At 43.7% G+C, this 26,748-nt stretch overlaps 1 protein-coding gene and 1 non-coding gene across 6 annotated transcripts in view; both read left to right on the plus strand.

Moving 5' to 3' along the window:
• The window catches only part of ckap5 (cytoskeleton associated protein 5), a 168,241-nt gene that overhangs the window by 130,873 nt on the left and 10,620 nt on the right, over positions 1-26,748 (plus strand). For all 5 annotated transcript variants that reach the window (XM_070899680.1, XM_070899682.1, XM_070899683.1 and 2 more), the window contains exons 36-41: positions 604-783; positions 4,933-5,120; positions 17,258-17,336; positions 17,454-17,642; positions 21,093-21,230; positions 23,963-24,046. In XM_070899680.1, the coding sequence (XP_070755781.1) occupies positions 604-783; positions 4,933-5,120; positions 17,258-17,336; positions 17,454-17,642; positions 21,093-21,230; positions 23,963-24,046 (858 nt within the window). The remainder of the gene's footprint in view (positions 1-603; positions 784-4,932; positions 5,121-17,257; positions 17,337-17,453; positions 17,643-21,092; positions 21,231-23,962; positions 24,047-26,748) is intronic.
• Positions 1,169-1,277, plus strand: LOC139280450 (small nucleolar RNA SNORD67). Its single transcript, XR_011596702.1, has one exon. It is a non-coding gene; the product is annotated as a small nucleolar RNA SNORD67 (small nucleolar RNA).

The following is a 26,748-nucleotide window of genomic DNA, read 5'->3' on the forward strand; positions in this document are numbered from 1 at the left end:
TTTTTGTGTCCTCTTCACAACTTGCTTTCCCACCCATCTTTGTATCATCAGCAAACTTGGCTACATTACACTCTGTCCCTTCATCCAAATCATGAATATAGATTGAAAATATTTGAGGATCCAGCACTAATCCCTGAGGCACCCCACTCGTCATTGTTTGCCAACTGGAAAATGGCCCATTTATCCCGACTCTGTTTTCTGTTAGCCAATCCACTATCCATGCTAATATATTATCCCCAACCCCGTGAACTTTTATCTTGTGCAGTAACCTTTTATGTGGCACCTTATCGAATGGCTTCTGGAAATCCAAATAAACCACATCCACTGGTTCTCCCTTATCTACCCTGCTCGTTACATCCTTAAAGAACTCCAGCAAATTTGTCAAACATGATTTCCCTTTCATAAAGCCAGTGGGACTGGGACTAATTGGATAGCTCTTTTCAAAGAGTCGGCGCAAGCACGATGGGTTGAATGGCCTCCTTCTGTACTGTAGTATTCTATGGTTATATAAGTCGAGTTGGTAAAATAGGGTGCATTTATTAGTTGTATTCAGTTTCTTTTGCATGCCTTGTAGCAAATTAAGTAATCTTGCCTGGTTTTCAGATTGACGAAGTTTTACGACAGGAGGATAAAGTTGATGCCATGTCTGGTCACATTGACCAGTTTCTCATTGCAACCTTCATGCAACTTCGATTAATTTATAACACGCACATGGCTGATGAGAAACAGAACAAGACTGATATCGTGAGGCTTTATAGTTGTATCATTGGGAATATGATTACGGTATGGTTTCTAATACCATTTTGAAATATTGTATTGTATTATAAGACGTTCATTTAATAGGTTAAACTTTTTTGTGAGTGAATCTAATTCTAAATTTATATTGGACAAACTAGATGTTTGTTTGACTTGCATTAGGTATTATGCACACAGCAAAAGCTGGGAATAAAAAAATTGACATATGTAAAACATTAGTCAGTAAAGTAATGAGCATTGTTGCAATAATAAACCTAAATGTGTAAAAATTTAATGGGCATGAATATTCCAGTGGAGTATAGATTGCTATATTTTAATTTTTTAATAAATCAGGGGCCTAATGCATATCTAGAATAAGAGTCTATTCAAATGGGTGCAAATTTTTTGTGTGTGTGGTCTTTAATGGAGAATATGTGAGAGTGATGAGTTGCACCATTAAAGGAGTAGTTGTGCAGTGACATAGCTGCTCCTTTCTGAACCCTGAGGACTAAACGTTGTGCACAGGGGCCATCTGACTCACTAATTGACACACAATAGAAACATTTCTATACAAAGTAGCAGGATGTGTAGGTAAAACGTGTCCCATTAAATTTAGTGCAAGATTCATACCTCCTCGACTCTTGAGAGATGTTAAAATTTGGGGGTTGTGGGAAAGTGGAACACTTTCAGAAACACCTTTTTCCTCCACTTGGCTTAGACAAATGTATGTTTAGCATTAGTCTGACTTAATCAGAAATTAGACTTGGGATCCAACAGCAAATTGAAGCACATGCACTTGTTTCAAAGTATGGCATCAGTAGCAGAATAGGGATTTAGACCAAAGAGGAGAAGAAAAATTAAAATGAACACGAGATTCAGTATCGAGAGAGAAGTTTTCGTTTTGGATCGATACTGTCTGAATGGGGGAAAAAGCGATGCTGACTGCTTTTATAAGACTTTTCTAAGATGAAAGGAAGGTGACTATTAGTAATTAACACATTTGACTTGCCAAAAAAAGGGGGGGGAGCTGCTGTGAAGTGAAATGTGCTGGATATTATATCAAGGTTCTTTCAGCCAGCCTCTGAGAAGGAATTTGACAAAGGTGATTTTAAAAAAAAAAGTGCACCCTTTCATTATGATTGTGCTGCCCACCCTGCTGTCCATGTGAAACTCTTGATACCCGCTGTCTGCTGAGCAAGGACTCAAACAACTACTTGCTTGTAGTTGTCTTTTGACTAGTGGCTATCTTTCTGCACCAGGAGGAGGGGGAAGAGGTGCGTTATTTAGGGTCTCTTTGGCATTGAGATATCAAACTTGGTAGGGATCATTTTCACCTATTCTTTCTGGCAGTGAACTGATTGGATTGGATCAGCCTCCTGTTTTGCGCACACCCGATTTTACTTTCCATTGACATGATTGTGTCAGTTTCCCGTTGGTTGGTTCAGTGACCAATTTGGTGATCTGTTGCTTAAGCCAGGCAGGCATACCATATTCTGGGGTACTGTAGGTGATTGACGAGTCAGTTTAGCTGGCTAATGGCAACTGAAGGAGCAAACCTGTCTCTCTGGTTTGTGATTTTAGCTTGTTTTCTTTTATCGCATTCTTTCACATAACCATGCCCTAACTGGTCAGATGGTTCCACCTACATAACTAGTAGGAGGCCTGCAAATGCTCTGCAGATGAGTTAGACTTTAACACCCCTCGATATACTTAGTTTGATCCCTAAGCAATGGCTCTACTGAGCTATACTCAAGCTTTCTGGACTTGGAAAAATGGGATGAGAGAGAATGTACATTTCTTATGAGGCTAACAGAAACTTAATCCAAATAATGGGTGTTCATTACCACCACCACCAATCCCCACTTCCTTCCTGATGTGTCCATATATTAGCCTCTTTTGAGCAGGGCACTCATAGGAAGGAAGCAGGCTCCTGTTATGAATATGCAGATTGGTTTGAGTGGTGGGGTAGTGTCGGCTTCTCTGTCAAGCAAACCTGGCCGGAGCCAGATACTGGTGTCAGTTCAGCTGCTAGTGTCAGTTCAGATATTTGTGCTCAAGTCTTTAGAGTGGGACTTGAACCCACAACTTTCTGACTGAGGCGAGAGTGCTACCAACTGAGCCACTGGCCTGTATTCCTCTTTTTCAGTTTTTCTTGTGGGACAGTCGTGCTTCTCCAAGCCTCGCAAGGAAGCAAAGGGTCTCTCTTGAACCGACCCCAATCATAAGACCCGGCACTGATTGGGGCCACATTCACAGTCCTTTCTCCTTTCTGATCGCGGCCCTGACTGCACTAACTTTCGGGACCATCGCTACGGTCCCCAACTACGGCCTTTTGCCACTTGTGTGCGCTCCTTACCGACGGCCAGGCTGTTGATCTGGCCAGCTGTCAAGCGGGTGACTATTCATTTAAATGACGGCCTGTTGTTGAGATTGGCAAGGCTTCCATGTTCCTGTCCTTGCCGTGTTCATAGGCCGATTACAGCTTCTCCCACACCCTCCTCACTTCCTCATAAATATCGGGGCCATAATTTCTCAGTGGCTTGGTTTAGAGCTACTAAACATGGTGACTGCTTCCCATGCATGTCAGAAACACAGCTCCAGAGTCAGATGGAATGCTGGACTTTACAAGAAGTATAAAATATAAAAGCAAGGAAGTGACACTGCCGTTACATGGAGCACTGGTTGGACCTCATTTGGAATGTTGTGTTCAGTTTTGGGTGAAGAAACTAACCTTGGAGGAAGTTCAGTAATAGTTCAGCTGAGTGATACCTGTGATGATGAGAGTGGGTAATTGGCTTATATTTCCTGGAGATGAGGTTAAGAGGTGATCTCAGATGTTTAAAATAATAGGGGAAATTTACAGGATATGTTAAGAGCAAACTTTTTCTCTCATCGAGGAATACAGGCCAGTGGCTCAGTTGGTAGCACTCTTGCCTCTGAGTCAAAGTTGTGGGTTCAAGTCCCACTCCAGAGACTTGAGCACAAATATCTGAATTGACACTCCAGAGCAGTACTTGAGGGAGTGCTGCCCTGTCGGATGAGCCGTTAAACCGAGGCCCCATCTGCGCGCTCAGGTGGACATAAAAGAACCCATTGCACTATTCCGAAAAAGAGCAGCTGAGTTATCCCTGGTGTTCTGGCCAATAGTTGTCCCTCAATCAACATAATGACCAGATAATCTGTTTTTGTTATCACATTGCTGTTTGTGGGAGCTTGCTGTGTGCAAATTGGCTGCCATGTTTCCTACATTACAACAGTGACTACACTCCAAAAAGTACTTCATTGGCTGTAAAGTGCTTTGAGATGTCCGGTGATCGTGAAAGGTGCTATATAAATGCTAGTCTTTTTTTATCACATTGAGATGCAAGCTGGCCAAAAGTGGTCAGAGGATTCCTTGATGCAAAATCAGTTGAGATATTTAAAGCAAAGTTAACAGGTCTAGATTTTCCAATCGTAACACTAACAATCCATCAGTGGCAATTGACAAACCTAGGCCACAGTGTCTGCCTGTTATTTTGAAATCTTGCTTAAAAAAAAATCACATTCAAAATTTAAATGAGGCAATTTTCTTAAGCTGTTACTGAAGGCATTTTATATGATTTTCAATTCCAATTGGCATAGTTAAAATTGAGCAACTTCAGAGTAAGAGATGTGAAATGTGGCTTAAAAAAAATGGCAGAGTAGCTGAATGATCAAATAGCTTGCTGCCACCAAACCTTACTGGAACCCATGAAAGTTCCCCTAGCTACAGTTTGGATTTAGATTGCAAGTGCTGTGACTTAATAAGTTTGGTTGAACCCTTCTTGGGGAACAAGTACAAATATAACCTTTTAGTTGGATTAGGTTTAAGCCTGGAACTTAATGAATTGTTGTTTTATTGTTTGTCTAAAATATCAATGCTGGGTAACATGACTGACTTTCCTTTCCCTGTTTGTACTATGACCTAAAAGTTTAGTGTGTCATTCTTTTGTGGTTTTATAAATTTTAAAATTACATTTTTTATAAAGATTTTAACATTAGGGGAACAGAACACAAGTGATGTTGAAAACTGAAGTTTAATTCTAATTCTAGCATCCTCCACATAGGTTGTTTAAGGTAACATTTTGTGTACTTGGCTGATCTCTAGTATATCACAAAAGAGAAGCAATTGCTTTCTTTCCCATGATCTGCTAAGTAATTGTTTTTTTTGTTGTTCAGTTGTTCCAAATAGAAACATTGACCAAGGAGGCTTCTATGGGAGTTTTGAAGGATCTGATGCATGGATTAATATTATTGATGCTGGATTCACGCTTGGAAGACTTGGATGCAGGTCCACAGATCATACGATCAGTCAATCTGCTGATGGTAAAAGTGTTGGAAAGATCAGATCCAACCAACATCTTGAGGTAAAGGGGGAAAGCTGAGTTGATTATGTGGCTACATTTGATTATAAAGCATGTCTCAGTTTAGGAACTTAGTTTAGGAATTATCGCAAGCTGATGTTGCTGCATCTTATGCTGGAAAACATGCCACCTTTCACTGAGAAATTTAACCGTAAACTGTAACTAACTTTTTATGCAGTGATGAAATCTCAATTTCAGTGAAGGGCATCTGCAAAGGATCCCATTCTGGATAAAAGGCTTTTTAAAGTTTGTGTTTTGTGAATGTTAGTGGAAGCCTTTCTGGAACATGATAGCAATTTTATGAAAATGTCATTGATTGGAAGAAGTGGCTTGAGTTACTACCAATGAATCTTGAACACATCATGAAGGAAATAGTCTAGATGAGTGCCACATGTTTTTCTTATGGAGAATGCAAGAAATCTTGGTCAGTTACAGATCTACAGCAACACAGTAACCTGATTTGGTATAGGCTGTCTGGTTCCTGGGGAAGTTGAAAATGGTTGCTCATGACTAATTCAGAACACTGATGAAAGTACTTAAGCTTTTAAACCAAATCATTTTTGACTCAAAATTCTGAAATGCAAATATCTTTGATAAATCAAATGACTGGACCAGTTTTACTATATATTGATCACTTCTCAGTAATGTAAAATCTTAGCAATTACATCATTGATCCCTCAATCTATTGCACACAAGTGTTTGAGCGTGCCACGTCATCCGCATGCCCGACAAAAGATTCCCTAAGCAAGTGCTCTACTTGGAACTCCTACACGGCAAGTGAGCCTGTTAGCGTTAGTGTTTTCTCAGAAGAATCACTCAACACTCAGTCGGTTCCAATGCCGTCGCGGCCTTTATTAACGCTTAGCGGGGAGGAAGTCTCAGGACTGTATCCAGGCTTCTCTCCACAGAACAAAGGGTTACATGGACTTTTATATGTTTCACAACAGTTACAACAGTTTACTACAGTTACACAGCCCATCACGGCTGGACACAAGCCAATCACAACGATTATAGATTACATATAGGTTCTTTTAACCCAATAGAATTCCCCTGGTGCCTCAGAAACCATATGTTCGGTTATTGTCAGCTCGGGCTGATTGATGACTTTGTTGCAGGAGATAGGTTCTCTCCCTATCTCTTTCTTCTTGGAGAAATAATTGGTTTATGACCTTGTTTACAGGAGATGGGTTCCCTCCTTATCTCTTTCTTCCTGGGGAATTAATTGGTTTATGACCTTGTTTACAGGAGATGGGTTCTCTCATTATTCTTATCCTGCATTCCAGGCATTCCTATAGTGGGCCTCACAGGGTTATTGCTCGGTCATTGAACAGTCAATAGTTCACAGCTTGACTACCTGATTTTCCATCATGCCTGGGCAGCCATTTTATGTGTGGCCACTTTAAACTTATATGCGTTTAGATATATCTAGCAGGTGCCTAATGCCTAGTGTTCTGGTATATTCTAAAGGTGCCTACCTCCTACAACAACTCCCCCTTTCGGTAAAGGGACTAGTCCTAGTCCCCTTTTAACCGACCGTTCTACCTTTATTAGACTTTTGTGCACGGCCCGGTACTCCCTGCCTCAACGTGCTGGCCAGTCACGCGGTTTCAGGAGTCCCGGTTGCTTAAATCAAATTGACAAAGGCTAAATCCCCCTGCCCCCTTATCAAACAGGCTTGTTTAGTATCCGGGGAACGGTGATTTGTCCGTCTTCGCTGTGCGTGGTGTCAGCATGCCTGGCAGGCCATTATGCTCCATGTTATCGCTAAGATCAATTGTATCCTGACCAGTATGTGTGAAATTATTCTAATCCATGGGTGGATGTTCAGATTTATTCCCCAGTCCCAGACCTTTCTCCACCAACTCTGACTTTGTAAGTCTACATCGATATCTTCTTCCAGCACTTTGATTTTAGTTTGCAGTTGGTGATAGAGCTTTACGGATTGACCCACTCTGAGCCTCAACTCTCGTAATACTTCGGTTAGATGTGGGATAGGGACCTGATCTGGCTCATCATAATCCTGTAAATGATCATGGAGCTGATCGGTTACCTCAATAACTTCGGACTTCCGGCGCCTAACCTGGGTGATATGCGCTTGCCCGATCGCGACAGGTCGTAGTGGTGTAAAGCAAAAGTTTGGCTGTGGTATAGGGCACTGCAGGTCATTATACTGGTATGAACGCTCTGTGGTAGAGACGCAGTACCTTCCCTTCCCTCTGTAGCCTGCCCTCGTGAAGTGCATGTGTGCGGGCGCTATTTCTAGTACACACCCGTCGGTTCGGTTAAACCCGCACTCGTCTAGCTCCCCTCGGCCCACCGGGTGAGGGCATACTGTGATTTCCCCCTTTTGTTTACAATCCGCTAGGGAAATCCCGGTAAGTAGGTTGTTTCGTCGAACGGCAGAGGTGGTGGTCAGGTAGTAACATATGGAGACGTTTTCCTGTATTACTCCGATATTCTCTAGTTGGTATAGGGGGGATGGCCCTGAGTCCGGCGTGGCTATAGGGATCATCAGGACTATCCCTATCCCAGTGGTCCTACCCATCTGGCAATCTGGAATGGCTGGGTATACTCGGGTCAGTCCCTTCAGAGTACAAGTCTCCCTTTGGTTAGCCAACTGAGCTAAATGTGAACTGTCGATCCAATCGGGCACTTCCCCGCGTTGGATCTGGTCGAGATTGTGGCGGATCTGTCCCACCATCCACAGACCATAAGCGTGACCGAGTTGCCCCTGTCTTTGCTTTCCTGTATCTTCTTTTTCTCTATCAATGAGGTGATTGATGGTTCTGGCGTGAGCTTCCAGGACTGAGATGCCATCCAACTGGATTTCGGCACCCTCCCTTCTTAGGTTGGCTTGGTCTTCCTGGTTTTGCTCCACCCTCTCCAATAACCCCTTCATCACCCCTCTAAGCTGTTCCACTCTCTCATTTAATCCTTGTATGTCTATCGAGTTCACTATGGAGGTCCCTGTATTGAAAACGGTAGCGACATCATTAACTATTTCCCTCTTCATCCTGGGGGCTAATCCCTGTCCCCGGAACCTACTGGCACCCATTGCATCGGCAGCCTGCTGCATTACAACTTTACTTAATACATTATACATTTTCCTTGACTGTTCGGTACAATATTCCGGCATCTGGATGCCTGAAATATTGATCAGAACAAGCACAATTTCATGTTTCACATTATCATACAATAATTCTCCTTCGTTGTACATCACAATCCCATTTTCTGGTTCCTTGGTAGTTATGGGACAAGACAGTTCCTCGGCAATGTAGTGGTTCTTATGGGGCGCGGTGTTGGAGGGGGTGAGAAACATACATACAATGATATTGCAGCCGCCCCCGCCTCCTCGTAATACCCACACAGCCCCATTCCCTTCTTGCGGATGACCGATTGCTGGGATTGTCCCGGAGGCACGCAAATTATGCCGAAAGTACATTCATCGGGCCCTTTGACATCCCTCCGTTTAATGTATCTGCTCCTTATACCTGTGGAGCACTGTACACATATCCGGTCCTTATTAGGATTTACTTGTAACCATGCATTAAAATAAGTCCTGTCCTTGCTCCAATCTTTAGTCGCTGGGACACATACTCCGTCCGTCAAATTGAATAACACTCCATAGTTCATGTAATTGTTTATTTCCAGCGTGCTCTGCTGTCCGTCGGTGTTGCCCAGGGTCCGTGTATGTCGCAGGGCTATCCATATTATGAGTAGCGCCGTTCGTATTCCCATTCCGGTAAGTATTATCTGTAATTTTAAACAGACGGCCTGGTCGTCACCAGGGGTTAAGTTTTTGCTCTACGAGTGTCCCGGTCACCCTGCAAAATCAGAAGCACAAGGTTACAATTGAACCATTTCGAATTGAATCTGTGGGGCGTTCGCCCGTGTCTTTACCCACTTAAATATTACCCAAACTCCTACTATCACCAAAGCCAAAGCTATTCCTCCGAACACCCCTTCCAAAAGGGTGTCTAACCACTCCTGGTATTTTACAGCATACCATTCCGTCTCGTCTAGGCGTATCACCCTTGGTTCGGCCATTATCCTTCTGGATTATACCTTTTTAATTGTGATCAGTGCTTCCACCGGCCTTTTCCTTTCATGTCGACACATGCACACGTGTCGCTAGTCAAAATGATGTCATACGGTCCGGTCCACCTCGGGGCAAACCCCGTCCTGCCGGGAGTGACTTGTACTAACACTTTGTCGCCTACCTGTGGGAGGTGTGCGTCGGCCTTCCCTTTGTTTTGGGTCTCCAAGTCCCGTATATTCTGTTGCTCTGCCACCTCCTGTCTCAGTTCCTTCAGCTGTGAATCTAATTGTTTTATATATTGTTTAATCCGATCTCATAAAGGCCCCATGTCCTCCCCCCCCCCCCCCTGTTATGATGCCTTCGGGAAGTCTCATGGCCCTCCCCGTCATTAATTCAAAGGGGATCAGGCCTGTGGTCCGGTTCGGGGTAGCCCTAAGTCTCATCAATATGCAGGGCAATACGTCCACCCATCCCTTCCCGGTCTCAGTTATGACCTTGGCGATTGCTGTCTTGAGGGTACGGTTCATTCGCTCGACCATTCCGGAGCTTTGGGGGTGGTACGGGATGTGGAGCTGTTGTCGGATTCCAAGCAGACCGCAGGCCCGCTTCATGACCTGTCCCGTAAAGTGCGTCCCCTGGTCTGAGTCAATTTGTAGGGGCACTCCCCACCTTGGGATTATGTCGAATGCGAAGATCTGCGCTACCGTGGATGCTCCGCAATCGCGGGTGGGAAAAACCTCAACCCACCTGGTAAACTGATCTATAATGACCAGGCAGTATTTCTTTCCCCGACTGGTGGGTAGGGGCCCTGTGAAATCAATTTGTAGATTCTCCCACGGGCCCCTGGGACGTGTCTGATGTGCCATTTTGACCTTTATGGGTCTGCCTGGATTATGCTGTGCACATACTACGCAGCGCTGGCAATGCTTGGCTACTTCTCGTCCTACCCCGGCCCACCACCAGTCTTTGAGTAGACGGCTCAGCATTCCGTCTCGCCCAGTGTGGTCCGGCTCGTGGTGTAGCCGGAGTAGTTCGGTCTGGTTTGAGGATGGGGCGACTACTTGTAATCCCTTCCTCCATACCCCGTCCTCCCCAATGCTAGCCTCTTTACTTTCCCATTGTGACCGTTCCTCCGAGCTACTCTCTTCCTGTACCTTACGGATACTTAGCTCTCCTGGTCCTATCACGGCCACTTTAATTATCTGGGGCTCATCATCTTCTGCCGCGCTTCTAGCTGCTTGATCTGCCAACATGTTTCCCCGTTGTTCCCTGGTCTCTACCCTTGATGTGCCTTTATCTTTATTACTGCTGCCGTCTTAGGCCTTTTAACGGCTTCGACCAGCTCCCGAACTATATTCTCGTGTTTAATGTGTCGTCCCCCCCCCACCCCTGAAGTTATATATCCACGTCTACTCCAGGCTATCATGTAGTCGTGTACTACCCCGAATGCGTACCGGCTGTCAGTATAAACATTTACACGCTTCCCCGTGCCCATTTGAGGGCTTCGGTCAGCGCTACCAGCTCCGCCAATTGGGCGGACACTGTTCCTTCCAGTGCCCCTCACAGGAGGGTGGCACCGTCCTGGTCTACCACGCCCCACCCGGTGCGGAATTTTCCGTCGCTATATCGTCGGGATCCATCAACGTAAAGGGTTAAATCGGGGTCGCTCAGAGGTTCATCGGCTATTCCCCCTTCTGTTCCTTCGTCTGTCTCAGTTTTGCAGCTATGGGGTTCACCTTCGGTCACTATTCCCACTGCGGGATTGAAGCCTATATCCCTGATTATTTGTATGGACTGGTCTTTGGGTAATATTACTGCCTTCCAGGTAGCTCGTCGCGCATCTGATACTGTTTTTAACCTCCCGGTATTTAGCAATTCCACTATGGTGTGCTTCGTGTGTAAGATTATCTGCCCCGACATCGTGACTGGTTCGCATATTCTTGCAGCCCAAGCGGCGCAGTCGAGGGCAGCCACACACCGATGAAGTCCCTTCACTACTGGGGACTCTTGTGTTGAGTAATACGCTACTGGTCTCATTACCCCTCCTTTCTCCTGGGTTATGACGGCGCTATAAAAACCTCCATCGAGATCATAATATACGTGGAACGGCTTTGTCATATCAGGTAGCTTCAGCGCCGGGGCTGCCACCAATTCGGCTTTTAATTTCCCATAGGCTTCCTCTTGCTCCGATCCCCACTCTACCTGCTCCGTTCCTGGTTTTCCTCCCTTCACTAGTCGTTGAATGGGTTCGGCTATGTTTGCAAATTGAGGAATGAAATTCCTGCAATAGTTGAACAAGCCCATCACCCGTCGCACTGCCCGCACCGTAGTTGGTCGGGGCATATCAGCGATGGCTGTCTTTCGGTCTGTCGGAAGAGTCTTTTTCCCCTGACTGATATCGTGTCCCAGATATCGAACCGTGGCTTGTCCGATCTGTGCCTTTTTTGGATTTATTTTAAAACCTGCCTTGTGTTGAGTCCTTAGGACCATGGCTACGGCCCCTAAATGCTCTCGGTCGCTTGATGAGGCTATCAGGATGTCATCCACGTACTGAAGGATTGTGCTATTATAAGGGGTTAAGTTACACTGTTCCAAGGCGTTACTCATGACTCGGTGGAAAATGTTCGGGCTGTTATGGAATCCCTGAGGGAGTCGGGTCCACGTGTATTGTCTGCCTCTGGAGGTAAATGCGAATCTTTCCTGAGACGCAGGGTCCAGCGCGATTGACCAAAATCCGTTAGCAATATCTAAAACGGTGAAAATCCTGTGTTCCGGATTCAGACCGTTGAAGATAGTCGCTGGGCTGGCCACAATCGGGTGTTCTCTGGGTGTAACTTTATTCAGGGCTGTGTAATCTATCGTTAATCGGTAACTTTCATCCGGCTTTTTAACTGGCCACATCGGGGAGTTCGTGACTGACACGGTCTGTCGTAATATGCCCTGGTCTACCAGGGCTTCTATTATCCCCTCAGTGGCCCGCATGGCCTCTGGTTTGATAGGGTACTGCTTGTGGGGAGGATGTACCGGTCCCGTTACCCTCTCCGGTGTCATGTCAATAAGCCCACAGTCCTGTTTGCTTTTTGCCCAAACTCCCGGGATAGCCTGACACAGTAATCCCAGCATCCCGTCCTTAGACCAGTCCCTCGTCAAAGTGTCCGTTTTACCTAATGTGGCTATGTTTTTTACTAGGGGCCATCTCCTGGCCACTTTATCCTTACACCCTTTCGTAGTTTTCCAGGTTACCCGTCTTCGCTGCGCATCCACTATTGTTCCTAATTCGCAGAGTAGGTCCATCCCTAGTATAGTGCCCTCTGAGTTTTGACATACTCAGAACTGGACCGACATCATTATACCGTCCACCTCTAGCACTTGGGTTTCACTTTGATATGCGGAGGTCCTGTCCCCCCCCATCCCTTGGATTATGATGGATCTTCGGGTAGTGGGTAGGTCTAGATTTGTTGTGGATACTGACGCCCCGGTGTCTATCAACATATCGCATCGCCGGCCCCCTAACGATGCGTTGATCCACATACGGGGATCGGGTTCTTGGCTGGGGGCCGATGCGATTCATTGGGGGCTCGCCTGCTTCTGGGTCAGCTGCTGTATAATGTCCAGCAGCTGCTGATTCCCGAGGGTACTAACGTCTGGGGCTCTTTCATTGGTGGTTTGTCCCGATTTAGGTCCCCTTTGTGGTCCCTTTCCTTCCTTGCCACCTCCCTTGGCCCAACAGTCCTTTGACTCGTGACCTAGTCGGTCATAATTCCTACACTTTTTGCGTCCGTCGCGTTTTGGGGCTCTACACTCGGCGCGGTGATGTCCCGTCTTGTTGCAATTATAGCATGTCTCAGCCGCCTTTTTGTCGGTGGCTGCACAGACCTCCGCTGTACTTGCGGCTACCTTGGACCTTTGTTGATTGTCTACCGAGGTCGCCCATCTTTCCACGTCATCAAAATTATTATACCTCACCAAGCCTGTTTTTAGGATGGCTTGGTGTGCAGGGCTTAGTCTGTCCTTATACAACTGTATGAAAGCCGGGTTCTGCCGGTCTGCTCCAGGTATTCCGCTATGTGCTAAGAACGCCTCAAATTTCCTTGCCCCGTATTCTGGTGCCCGTTCATCCTCCTTCTGTACTACTCCCACTATAGCGTTCCAGTTTACGGGGACCTGGCCTAAAACGCGTGTCACGTTCGCTTTAAATTCTATCATCATTTCCTCCTGCTCTTCTCTTGTAGCAGACAGGTCGGCACACCAGGTACCGTCTCGGTGATCATTATCTAGTCTGTCCCAGTAATTTTCTGGCATTTTAATCCTAACTATACCGGCGATATCTCGGTTATGAAGCTGGTGGCAAATTATCATTTCTTTGAGCTTCTGCCAGAAGGTTGCGTTGTTATGGCGGGGCATTAGGGGTGGCAGTTTCTCTAACAACTGCATCGTGTCCCCTGGGGTCAGCGATAAGTATGTTACTCGTGTCTGCGCGGGTATGGCGGGACTGCCATGACGTCTTGTCCCTGCTGGGATCCTGGGTATGTGTTCCACCTTTAGCGGCGCGATCTGAGCCGGGTTAATCGTGGCATATGGGGGTGGTAAGACGCCCCCTTTAACCGAGTCGCAACTATCCGTTTCATTCTCTAGGCTTTCCCAATCTTCCTCACTAGGTGGTGCACTTGGGCTATTTATTGCCAGGACTGGCAAAACTGTCTGTTCGTTTTCAACATCTACTTGCTTCCTTTTTGTTTGCACATACTGGTTAACTTTCTCTGTTAACTTTACATGTGCTCGCAGTATTAAAACTACTGCCTTTTCCTCTATCTTTCTTTTCCTTCTCCCACCATTCCCTTTGCTTTGCTGGTAGTTCCTGAGGATTCCACCCTGCTTTAATCATTTTTTCGATTAGCTTCTTTTGTTTTTCCGCCAGGTGCGGGTAAGCGACCCTTCTGGTCCCCACTCGAGGTTACTTGTATTCATGGCCATTCCTGGGTAGGACTAGTACCGTTAGGAATCTACTCTGAGGTCCGCTTTCTTTCTAGCGCGACTTGTAGTAAACTTGTCTCTTGGCTACTGTCAGATCACAAGTTCTGCTGTTACACAAACTTATACAATTCTTAAAAACGCGTTTAAGCAATTCCCGCAGTGCTCTACGTATCCTTAACGACTACCTACCACCGCTCGGCCCGTTGGTCTGACCCTGTTCACAGGTTTGGATTCCGTTAGCCGCTGTACACCGCTTGGTTCTACCCCGGGGTATTTCAAATTACACTACTGGGTCCGGAAGATGTCTTTCGGTATCACGATCCCACGGTCCAAGTGTATTCCCGGCACCTACTTAATTCCTGGCCGTCACGTGGGACTAAAGTCCTCTTAATTCAGGCTCAGACTAGGTGTTTAGGATATTGGACCGTCTCCCCGTGTCGATCAACCAGCATCCACCTTCCGCACCTTTATAATTAAACATTTTTTTTTATACTCACCCGGGTTTCTCCAAGTGCGTTCAGCGATTCCGGGAAATCCTGCTGACTACGCCATTGTTAGCGTTAGTGTTTTCTCAGAAGAATCACAACACTCAGAGTCGGTTCCAATGCCGTCGCGGCCTTTATTAACGCTTAGCGGGGAGAGAAGCCTGGATACAGTCCTGAGACTTCCTCCCCGCGAAGCGTTAATAAAGGCCGCGACGGCATTGGAACCGACTGAGTGTTGAGTGATTCTTCTGAGAAAACACTAACGCTAACAGAACCCCAGGTGGGCAGAGGAAACTCTTCAAAGACATCCTCAAAGCCTCCTTGATAAAGTGCAACATCCCCACCAGCACCTGGGAATCCCTGGCCGAAGAGCATCCGGAAGGACGCTGAGCACCTCGAATCTCATTGCCGAAAGCATGCAGAAACCAAGCGCAGACAGTGGAAGGAGCGTGCGTCAAACCAGGATTCCCATCCACACTTTTCTTCAACCATTGTCTGCCTCACCTGTTAAAGACTGTAATTCCCGCATTGGACTATACAGCCACCTGAGAACTCACTTTTGGAGTGGAAGCAAGTCTTCCTTGATTTTGAGGGACAGCCTATGATGATGATGAGCATGCTGTCCATCTCGGTCTGTGACATCCACTGCTTACAAAAATGCACGTTTTGCTACAGTTCATTTCCCCCACATTTTACTCCTTTAAATAGCTAAACGGTTGCCATAACTGAAGTCTTCCATGAAAAACTTAGCTCTGTTCTGTCATAGTTGGATCAGTGGAAGGTGTAACCGTTAACCCCAAATCACCAGTGATCACTGGAGAATGCACAAGTTGCCTGTCCACATACTCCTTCCACCTCAGAAATCAACAAATATTGTACCACTTGATCTCTGCATACAGGCTAGATTTGTCAATATTTATTTAAAGATAAAATACAAAAATGCTGGCAAGATACTTTAAACCAAGTTAATGGTTCTTTCAGCTTCTCTGAACCTGCTCTTAAAACGATTTGTCTCTGATACTGCACACAAGATTTTACTGAGCTCGAACCATGAAGAGGAAAATGGTTGGGGTGACTTACCATCTTTACACTTGGTTTCTGCTGTTGAAAGAGGCTCTAAAGAAATTTTTCAACAAATAATGTCTAACCAGACAAACATCACAGTTCTTCAACTTTCCCTCAACTACATCTAACCTATTATTAAATGTTGACGTGGTGTCTGCTTCAATCACTAACTCAGTGCATTCCACCATCTCAACACTTTTTAAAATTAAAATAAAGGTTCCTTCTCTGTTTTAAATTTTTTACATTTAATGTTAACATTTCCTTGTTCTTGACCTCATCCACTGGAAACCGTTTTATTTTGAGTGCATGAACTTAACTTTGCATATAGAGTAATAGCTACTAGTAATACAAATCCGTCTTATTTTGGAATTGAAATCTCTGCAAAGCTCCCCACCCTTTATCATCCATATCTGGCATATTGTTTGAGGAGCAATAATAATTGCTAAGTTGTTCTGCTTTATTGGGTAAATAGAAATGAATAATCAAAGAGCAGGTTATTATTTAAATGGAGAAAGATTGCAAAATGTCGCAGTACAGCGGGACCTTGGGATACTTGTGCATGAAACACAAAAGGATAGTATGCAGGTACAGCAAGTGATCAGGAAGGCCAATGGTATCTTGGCCTTTATTGCAAAGGGGATGGAGTATAAAAGCATGGAAGTCTTACTCCAGCTATATAAGGTATTGGTGAGGCCACACCTGGAATACTGCATGCAGTTTTGGTTTCCGTATTTGAAAGGATAACTTGCTTTTGGAGGCAGTTCAGAGAAGGTTCACCAAGTTGATTCTGGGGATGAGGGGGTTGACTTATGAGGAAACGTTGAGTAGGTTAGGCTTCTACTCAGTGGAATTCAGAAGAATAAGAGATGATCTTATCGAAATGTATGAGATTTTGAGGGGGCTTGACAAGGTGGATGCAGAGCGGATGTTTCCACTGATAGGGGAGACTAGAACTAGAGGTCATGATCTTCGAATAAGGGGCCGCCCATTTAAAACAAAAATGAGGAGACATTTCTTCTGTTTGTAAATCTGTGGTATTCGCTGCCTCAGAGAGCTGTGGAAGCTGGGACATTGAATAAATTTAAGACAGAAATAGACAGTTTTTTAAATAAGGGGTTATGGGGAGCGGGTGGGGAAATGGAACTGAGTCCATGATCAGATCAGGGATCTTATTGAATGGCGGAGCAGGCTCAATGGGCTGTATGGCCTACTCCTGTTCCTATTTCTTATGTAAGTCTCATTTTCATAAAAACTGGAAGGTCATTTACTTATGCCAAGGTTTGAAAGGGAACTAGCAATCCACTCATTTTGGAAGCATTGGTGATTTCTATGATGGCAATTAAATAATAAAGAGCCCTAATGATTGATGTAACATTTGTTGAAGGCAGGGGAAAGAAGGGAGAACCATTGAAGCATGACTGCCCATTCAGATACTTGTCCATTCAGATACTTAGCAAAAATTTGATTTTTGTTTTTAGCTGCAATATATACATTATAGAATTTACTACAGTTTGTGTGTGATCATGCAGACTTTTAAATAATTTAAGTATTACCTAAAGAAAAACTTTCCTTTGCAGTTCCTTGATTGTGCTTCTACAGGATAGTCTTCTGGCTACAACAAATAACTCTCCAAAGTTTTCTGAGCTAGTTCTGAAGGTAATATGTTCTATTGGGTAACACCTTTCAAACATAAATTTGAATTTTCCATTGTTTTTCCTTTTAACATTATATACAATCAAATTGGTTTAAGGCTACCCATTATATTTTTTACAGTGTATGTGGCGCATGATACGCCTTCTCTCGAGTAATGTGAACATTATCAATGTTGACCGAATACTTTTGGACATACACAATTTCATGCGGGTTTTCCCAAAGGAGAGATTAAAACAGATGAAGAATGATCTTCCCATGAGAACACAGAAGACCTTGCTACATACGCTTTGCAAGCTATTGGGAGCGAAGGTTTGCTGACTGATTCACTATTTACTGTTTAATGAAGTGATGCCATTGCTGATCCCTCCATATAGAGGACATGTATTGCCTGGCATGTAAGCTAGAGTCTCTCGTTGTATGACATATATCGTGAGTAAGATGGTGAGGAAATCAGACCAGGGAATCCTATTTGATTTCAGTTGGAGAGAATGTGTATATTTTCAGTTTTTCGAATGGACAAATGTTATGTGGTTCAGTGTAGACCTGTTCTTGTTTTTTTTCTTAGCTTAAAGACCACCTGAAGAAAGAGTAAATGATACATTTCATCTTCCTATCCTTAAGTTCGAGGGCTACAAGATAGACTAATTTCCAACTTTAAAAAAAAGTTAACTTGTAATGGATATGTTGTTTTCTCAGTTGAACTCTCCCCTTGCTCATGGAATGAGACGTACTTAAAAAAACAAAGTATAGTTCGTGCATGGAGAAATGGGTTTCAGCAATTTTAAAAACTGAAATTGAGCTTCAGTCTTCAATTTGTTAGCTAATGAGATAATGAGACCATGCTTTTTATTCCCAGCAGTTTGTTGTGAATAGACAATTGATCGTTAACTCCAAGCATAGAATAGCCAGATTTAGATGTGCACAGAATTCTGTGATGGTCAGTTACCTAAATCAGGGTTATGTGTTCTCCAGAAATGTGGGACAGCGCAGAGTTGAGCATCTGAGTATAGACCTAATTTCTTTTCTCAACATAAATATAATTATATCCACAACTGGGCTTTTTAAAACAACAACTTGTATTTGTATAGCACCATTGGCGTAGTAAAACGTCCCAAGATGCTTTGCAGGAGCACTGAAACAAAATTTAAAAAGCTATATAGGAGTAATCAGGACAAAAAATTGGTCAAAGTGGTAGGTTTAAAGGAGCACCTTGAAGGAAGCGGGAGAGGATTAGGGAGGGAATTCCCAGACAGCCAGTGGTGGAGCAATTTTTAAAATTAGGGATGTGCAACTGGCTAAAATTGGAGCACAGAAATGGGGGAGGTCCAAGGCCATGGAGGGATTTAAAAATAATTATGAATTTTAAAAATTAAGATGTTGCCATTACAGGAGTCAATATAGGTTAGCGATCACAGGGGTGATGGGTGAATGAGACTTGGTGTGAGTTAGGATAGGGACAGCAGAGTTTTGGATGAACTCAAGTGTATGGAGGGTGGAAGATGGGAGGCTGGCCAGGAGATTGGAATAATCAAGTCTAGAGGTAACCAAGGCATGGGTGAGGGTTCCAGCAGCAGAAGAGCTAAGACAGGGGTGGAGGCGGGTGATGTTGGAGGTGTATGTTTGTGGTCTTGGTAATGGAGTGGACATATGGTCAGAAGCTAATCTTGGGATCAAGTACGACACCAAGGTTGTGAATGGTCTGATTCAGCCTCAGACAGGGGAGAGGGACTGAAGATGATGGCTTTGGTCTTCCCAATATTTAGCTGGAGGAATTTTTTGCTTGTCTGACAAGTAGTGAGATAAATCAGGCGGTGGTGGTGGGCTCGAGTTGGGTGTCGTCAGTGTGCAGTTGAACCTGCCGTGTTTGCGGATGATGTCGCCACGCTGCAGCATTTAGATGGAAAAATAGGAAGAGGCCAGGATAGCTCCTTGGGGGAATCCAGATGTAATGGAGTGGGAAGAGAAACCATTGCAGGTGATTTTTTTTTTCTGGCTACAATTGAGTAGATAAGAATGTAAACAAGCGAGGGCAGTCCCACCCAGCTCGACAATGGAGGTGAGGAATTGGAGGATGTCAAAGGCTGAAGTCCGGTTAAGAAGGATGAGGAGGGATAGTTTACCACTTTCAAAGTCACATAGAATGTCATTTGTAACTTTGGTTAAACTTGGGTTGAACTTTGGAGAAAGCCACAACTCCAGATATTTACTGCTTATATCTGGTAGACCTATTTCAGTTTATTTCGGTGTAGCAAATCTTTTTCCGTGAGTAAGCCCCTTTTTTTTTAAACCTCACTGGTCAGTGGATGCATTCATCTGTGGTGATGAATGTAAAAGTCCCTGCTTCCCATGAGTGGAAAATCCTAAAGGTTGGTGATGGATCTTGAGGTACTGGGTGGTGCATTGGATTTGTATATTGTTATTTCACCTGAGTCATGTTTTGATGCTGCTTTGACTGATGGTATGAAAATCTAGTAGGTGGAGAGGTCCAATATGAAATGGATTAATAAAATCTTGATATAGTTCATAGTAGATGCAGGTCTTCAGCACAAGCTGTCCATAATTTGGCACTAAACTGACAATCTCAGTAAGACTATTGGTGTGAGGCATCTCAGTTTATAAGGAATTAACACCAGTGTAAACTGGTGGAAATAGGAGCTTACAGGAAGGCATAATTTTACAGATATTGGATGCTTCATGTAGCTTATTTGCTTTTCAATGCAGAGTACTGGATTCTGGCTTAGTGCTACTTGTAGTTCCTAGAACTGACAACTAAGTTGCAATAAAACTCCAAACCAACTTTGTGGGATTCGTAAGGCACACTTGACTTGGGTTGCTGATCAACCAGCAGGCTGCAGTGTGTTGAGATGGAGGCAGGCATGTAAAGCATAGTGTGATTGCAAACACTGCTGTTCTTATGTCTTTGCCTTCAAATATCGCATCCATTCTTCAGGGACTGTGAACTTAGGCACAAGCGTCATCATGCAAACTAGCCACAGTCAAAATAAGTCTGACATGATGACAATCTGTGGTTCTTTAGCTGCTGGCGTCATGGAGATGTCATGTCAAGGAAGACAGCTGGGCTAGGATATAATGTAATTTTGTAGAGTTTGAATTTTTTTTGAGAGTTCAAGGGAAAATCTGCATTATCGTGCCTCAAGATGTGTTGGGTAGTGTGACTTGTACGTGGCCTGTGGAAGAATGAGATTTCCTGTGCCATACTTTGTTGTCCACTTTAATAGTAGTTGCCATTTGATCTGAACTCTGGCAAATGCCGCCAAGGGCATAGCACCACTTGGTAAGGAATGAATGTGTTACTTGCAGCTGAAAAGTTTCTTAAAAGGACAATTGCTTATTCCAGTGTATGTGTTATCATTTATCTCCAATATAACCTTCATTCAGAGCAAAACTGCCTAAAAGTGAAGAAATTCCTTTTCTTAAACTGGTTAACCTTTTTGTAATGGTTCTGGCACTAAAATCAGACTTTTTTTGTTTTGTTTTGAATCCCTCTACTGAAGGAAAGGATTAAGATGCTAACAGTCCCTTTGGACAAAATTTCAAAAATCGGCACACTTGTGCATTCTCATTGTGCAACCAATATTTCTTAGAATGAACAAGATAAAGGAAGCATTTGAACATTTCATATTTAGTATTACAAATTGAAAAGATTATGTAACACCTGTATCTGTGGTTATAATTGCAAACTGGTAAGTTTAAAATTATGCAGAATGTTTAACATGTCTCAACTATTATTTATACCAGATTATGGATCATCTGACACTGATTGAGAACAAGAATGAATCTGAGCTTGAGGCTTACCTGCGACGTGTCACCAAACAGTCAATGCCTTTGTCAGGTGGAAAGAATGATTCGGAAACAGAAAAGGGTGGTTCTACAATAGTATGTATCAAACTGGGAATAGGTAAAACTTGAGCAATTAAAACTTGATTATTATGAAACTTAAGGCAGTTGAATATAAAGCTGCTATATTTGAATGTATAGGAAGAATGCTATAGATTGATTGTAGACTATTTGAATTTTTCCTCCTTCATTCACTTGTTGAGTATATCGTGGGGGTGGGGGAAGAGGTGGAAGGAAAGTCATGGGATTTTTAAAGAAATTCATAGCTATCCTTTGCCATTTTGGCCAGGTGATATTACCTCTTCTATGCAAGGCCTTGTTCTGAAAATTACCTTTTTATTTTCACCACCCCCTCTTTTTCTCACCCCCCCCCCCTCTTCCTCATGACCCCCCCCCCCCCCCCATCCATTCCTCACCTGGACCCCTCCCCCTTCCTCCCCCCATCCTGCCTTCTGACCACGGTCTTAACTGTTCAATCAGAAGAATATCTGCACTAATTAATTGGGCAGATGGTAAAGATTACTTTTGTAATTTTCTGAATATTGGATGCATCACTCAAAGTTTTGGCAGCATTTCACTTTCAGGCATGGGAGAGGAGAAGGGGTGTATGTATCTTGCAGTTCAAAAGTGTATAATTGTCAAATGGGGAGGCATTTCCAGATCTGCAATTTTGACTTTTATGTTCCCTCAAGACTTCAACTTCTGGGTACCTGGGAAAGATTGTTAAAAGTGGAATTAAGACTGAATTCAAGACCATGTATTTGGAGTTTGGAAGGGAAAGTTCAAATAGCGGTGACCACAGTAGTTTTGATTGTCCATAATGGTGGTCTGTGTGGTTTTGCATAAGCAAATCTTTGACCGTAGGAACAGGAGTAGGCCTTTCAGCCTGTTCCGCTATCAATTAAATCATGGTTGATCTGTACCTCAACTCCATTTAGCTGTCTTGGTTCCATATCTCTTAATTTTGTTTGTCAAGGATATTATCAATTTCAGTTTTGAAATTTTCAATTGACCTAGCCTCAACAGCTTTTGGGAGGAGGGATTTCCAGATTTTGGCTACTCTTTGTGTGAAGAAGTGCTTTTTGACTTCACCCCTGAACAGCCTAACTCTAATTTTAAAGTTATGCAATCTTATTGTGGACTCTCCCGCAAGAAGAAATAGTTTCTCTCTATTTACCCTATCAAATCCTGGAATTGTCTTAAACACCTCCAATTAGTTCACCACTTAATCTTCTATACCCAAGTGAATACAAGCCTCATCTTTGCAACCTGTCCTCATAATTTAACCCATTTAGCCCTGCTGTCATTCTGGTGATCCTGCATTGCACACCTTCCAAGGCCAATATATCCATTTGTGGTGCGGTGCCCAGAACTGAGCTTACTGCTCCAGAAATATAAACATACAGTGCTGGAAATGCTCAGCAAGTCAGGCATCATCTGTAGAGAGAGAAACTGAGATAACGTTTCAGGTCTGTGACCTTGCGTCAGAACTGAAAAATGTTACAGATGTAACAGGTTTTAAGTAAGCACCACGGCGGGTGGGGTGGCAGGGGAGAAGAGTGGAGGAAAGAACAAAAGGGAAGGTCTGTGATCTGATGAAAGGCAGGAGTGATTTAACAGACGAAAGGTTTTATAGTGCAAGGCAGAAGGGGGTGGTAGTGAGCTAGGTAAACGTCGTCTTTTGTATGGTTGTCGCAAATCAAATGTCAATATCTAAGTTGAATATCCAGGCCAAAGCTTCTGGTGTAACAGCATGGATATCTTGTAGGCTGCTTGGGTAAAGAAACAAGAGATGGGTCTAAAGGAGCTGTAATGACAACAGCAAATCATTACCAGCACCTAGGACCATTGGTTATGATCTGAACTTGTTGAAATCAGTGAGTCCAGAAAGCTGTAAAGTGCCTAATTGAAATATGAGGTGCTGTTCCTTGAGCTTCATTGGAAGAGTATAGGAGGCGAAGGAAGGAGAGGTCAGAGTGGGAGTGGGGCGGAGAATTAAAATGACAAGCAACCAAAAGCTCAGGGTCACGCTTGTGGTCTGAACAGTGGTCAAAGCGATCACCTAATCTGCATTTGGTTTCCCTAATGTAAAAGAGACCACCACATTGTGAGCAGTGAAAACAGAAACTTGGAAGAAAAAAAGTACAAGTAAATTGCTTTTTCATCTGAAAGGAGTTTCTTTTTAATTTGTTCCTGGAAAGTGGGCATTTCTGGCAAGGCCAGCATTTAATGCCCATCCCCAATTGCCCTCAAAGGTGGTGATGAGTCGTCGTCTTGAACCACTGCAGGTAGTGTGGTGAAGGTACTCTCCCACATTGCTGTTACAGAGGGAGTTCCAGGATTTTGACCCAGTGACGATGAAGGAACAGCGATATACCTCCAAGTCCGGATGGTGTGACTTGGAGAGAAACTTGGAAGTGATGGTGTTCCCATGTGCCTGCTGCCCATGTCCTTCTAGGTGGTAGAGGTCGCAGGTTTGGGAGGTGCACATGAGTCACTCTCCAAGCAGTGAATAATGCTCAAATTTGATCCAATAATTATACTAATAGAAGTTTAGTTTATAAAATCAAATTGATAAACAAATATCAAGCAGCTGATCTGTCGCATGCAGAAAAAAATGATTTTTGGAATTGAGATACAGAATTAATTTGTGGTAAACTCCACAACGACTGAATCCTAAATTCCAAGTGTAACACACGTGCTTAGAACATTTATTTTTAAAAATCTAAATTCTATGGTCAGTGCTGTAACTTCATATTTCTTTCTTGTAGGAAGATAAAGAATCAAAAGCAAAGATAAGTGAAACCTTGGCAGAAATATTCAAGAAAATTGGATCCAAAGAAAATACAAAGGAGGCAAGCTTGAATTTTTTTTTTTTGAATGTTCAAAAATGGGCCTTAGTCATGAAAGAAATCTTTGACACAGCTGAATGTTTCAGTACAAATCTGTGTTCATGACTGGGCCATCTTTGATCCTTACCATCTTTGTCCAAGATAAGCATTGATTAGTCAGAGCTTGAAAATGGAAGAGAGATTGAATGATGAATTTTCCTTTGCTGTGCCAAGACACCGCCAAGAGGGGCAGAGATGGTATTTCATGGGGCTTCCTAAAATAGGTTGTCAAACTGTCACTTCCAGTAGGTGCAGGCCCTGCGTTACAATGGAGGCAGGCTGTAGAGTTTCTACCCCGTTTAATGTTGCTCCTCTATGATTCTTAGGTGCCCTAACGGAGGAGCGCATGGGGGAAAAAAACAGGTTTCGTGGCTTGCACTGGGTCCTCCGCAGGTTAAGTTTTGTGGGGGCAGGAATCTGAAGATTAAATGCGGCATTGTCTTGCTTGGGCACTTACATAATAAGAACATAAGAATTAGGAACAGGAGTAGGCCATCTAGCCCCTCGAGCCTGCTCCGCCATTCAACAAGATCATGGCTGATCTGGCCGTGGACTCAGCTCCACTTACCCGCCACTCCCCGTAACCCTTAATTCCTTTATTGGTTAAAAATCTATCTATCTGTGACTTGAATACATTCAATGAGCTAGCCTCAATTGCTTCCTTGGGCAGAGAATTCCACAGATTCACAACCCTCTGGGAGAAGAAATTCCTTCTCAACTCGGTTTTAAATTGGCTCCCCCATATTTTGAGGCTGTGCCCCCTCGTTCTCGTCTCCCCGACCAGTGGAAACAACCTCTCTGCCTCTATCTTGTCTATCCCTTTCATTATTTTAAATGTTTCTATAAGATCACCCCTCATCCTTCTGAACTCCCAACGAGTAAAGACCCAGTCTACTCAATCTATCATCATAAGGTAACCCCCTCATCTCCTCACTTCCAGGCACCTATCCTTTCCCCAGCCTCAGATATGCTCCAACTGTTGGTCAACTAGTTGGAGCCCCAGAAGAAACTCTAGCCTTTTATTTGCTGCCCATTGGGACTGAAATGCACGTTATTTTAATTACTGAGAGCCAACCTTTTAGGTTTTGCATCTCATCATTGATGTGTCTTTAATCCCATTTACAGGTAATCTTTTAGCATATGCTGCCCTGTTGAACCCTACAATCGCAATCTTGGGTGAAACTCTTGATGACATGGATATCTGCTCAGGTGTAACATTTTTTGGCCATGCATGCATCCAAATAAAATCTGGCAGAATGTCACCTTTTTCCAATATTCACTGTGTCTTGCAGTCAACCAGGCAAATGTTAATGGAGCCTGACAGCAGTTTCATTTTTTTAGTTCATGTTTTGAAGCCTCCAGAAATGAGCAGGCATTGTTGGGTAGCATTATTAGATGTCTAATGACATGCATGGGCCCTCGGCATACTATGAAGAAAATTTAGTGCCCTGTTGGGATGGTACCAAAAAACATGAACCATGGTACAGGTAGAACATCACGGGAACTTCGGGACCGAGGCCATTCCGGTTTTCGGGTTTTTCCGGATTTTGGTGAAGAAATCTGACGTCCCGAGTGCAGAAACCCGTGGGCCTAGTTTTGGGTAAAACCAAAATGATTCAGTCAGCTTGGGTGGGTCCTAATCGAGGGGAGTAGGTGGGTCAGGTGGGAGTCAGCTCGAATCACGTGGGTTAGCTTGGGTCGGCTCGGGCCTCACGTGGGTCAGGGTCATGGGGTATTCCAAAAGGCTCGGGAGCAGGTCTGTATTTGTGTCGTTTATTTATTTTTTAAATGTCCGGTTTTCGGAACAGGTTTCCGGATTCCGGACGACTCTGCCTTCGATGCGCCGTTTTTAAAAAAAAAAAAATTGTTCGGGTTTTCGGAAAACATTTCCGGATTCTGGACGCCGACTCCTGCGATCTACCCAATGTCCGTTTTTCAGACTATGGTTTTTAGATTTTGGGCGTTCTACCTGTATACAATTCTGCTTTGTTGTCTGAAGTGTGGTTAATGACCATTGTAGAACTGGGAAATTGCAAGAGATTTTGTGGTAATATGGTGGTAATGTTGAAATAATAATGAAGGTACAAGCTTTTTAGTTAAGTCACTACATCGCTGATCCATTTCGTGGAAACTACATATTACTGTCTTCTAACTAGCTCTGTTATAAGGCCTCAAATGGCACTTTGCATGCACTAAGTGTAATGTGCAATTTACACTGAATTTGAGCTGGCTGTAAAAAAAAAAAAAATTAGGAAATAAATAAGTACTCATTATCTTGAGGAAATGGAAATTCTGGCTCCTGTGTAGTCTAATTTATGAATGTATGGCTTTGAGGGTATAACTTAATGGGCGCAGATGCCCACTTCGAGTGTGTTTTGTTGCCTTGAAGTAGCAGACATGGTAAGTGAAAACATCTTTACCTGGTAAGTGAGGAATGAGGCAGATGTATGAATCGTAGGATTTTATTACAAACCAACTTTTAATAATGCTGGTTTAAAAAAAAATGACCAAATATGCATAGCTTTAGATAGTATTTACAGTACAGAAATGGGCCATTCAGCCCAATAGGTCCATACTGGTGCCTGTGTACCACACATGCCTCCTCCCACCTTTTTATCTAACACCATCAACATATCCTTCTGTTCCTTTCTCCCTCTTGTGATTAT

Source organism: Pristiophorus japonicus, chromosome 14 (genome assembly GCF_044704955.1).
Source record: "Pristiophorus japonicus isolate sPriJap1 chromosome 14, sPriJap1.hap1, whole genome shotgun sequence".
Classification (NCBI taxonomy): domain Eukaryota; kingdom Metazoa; phylum Chordata; class Chondrichthyes; family Pristiophoridae; genus Pristiophorus; species Pristiophorus japonicus.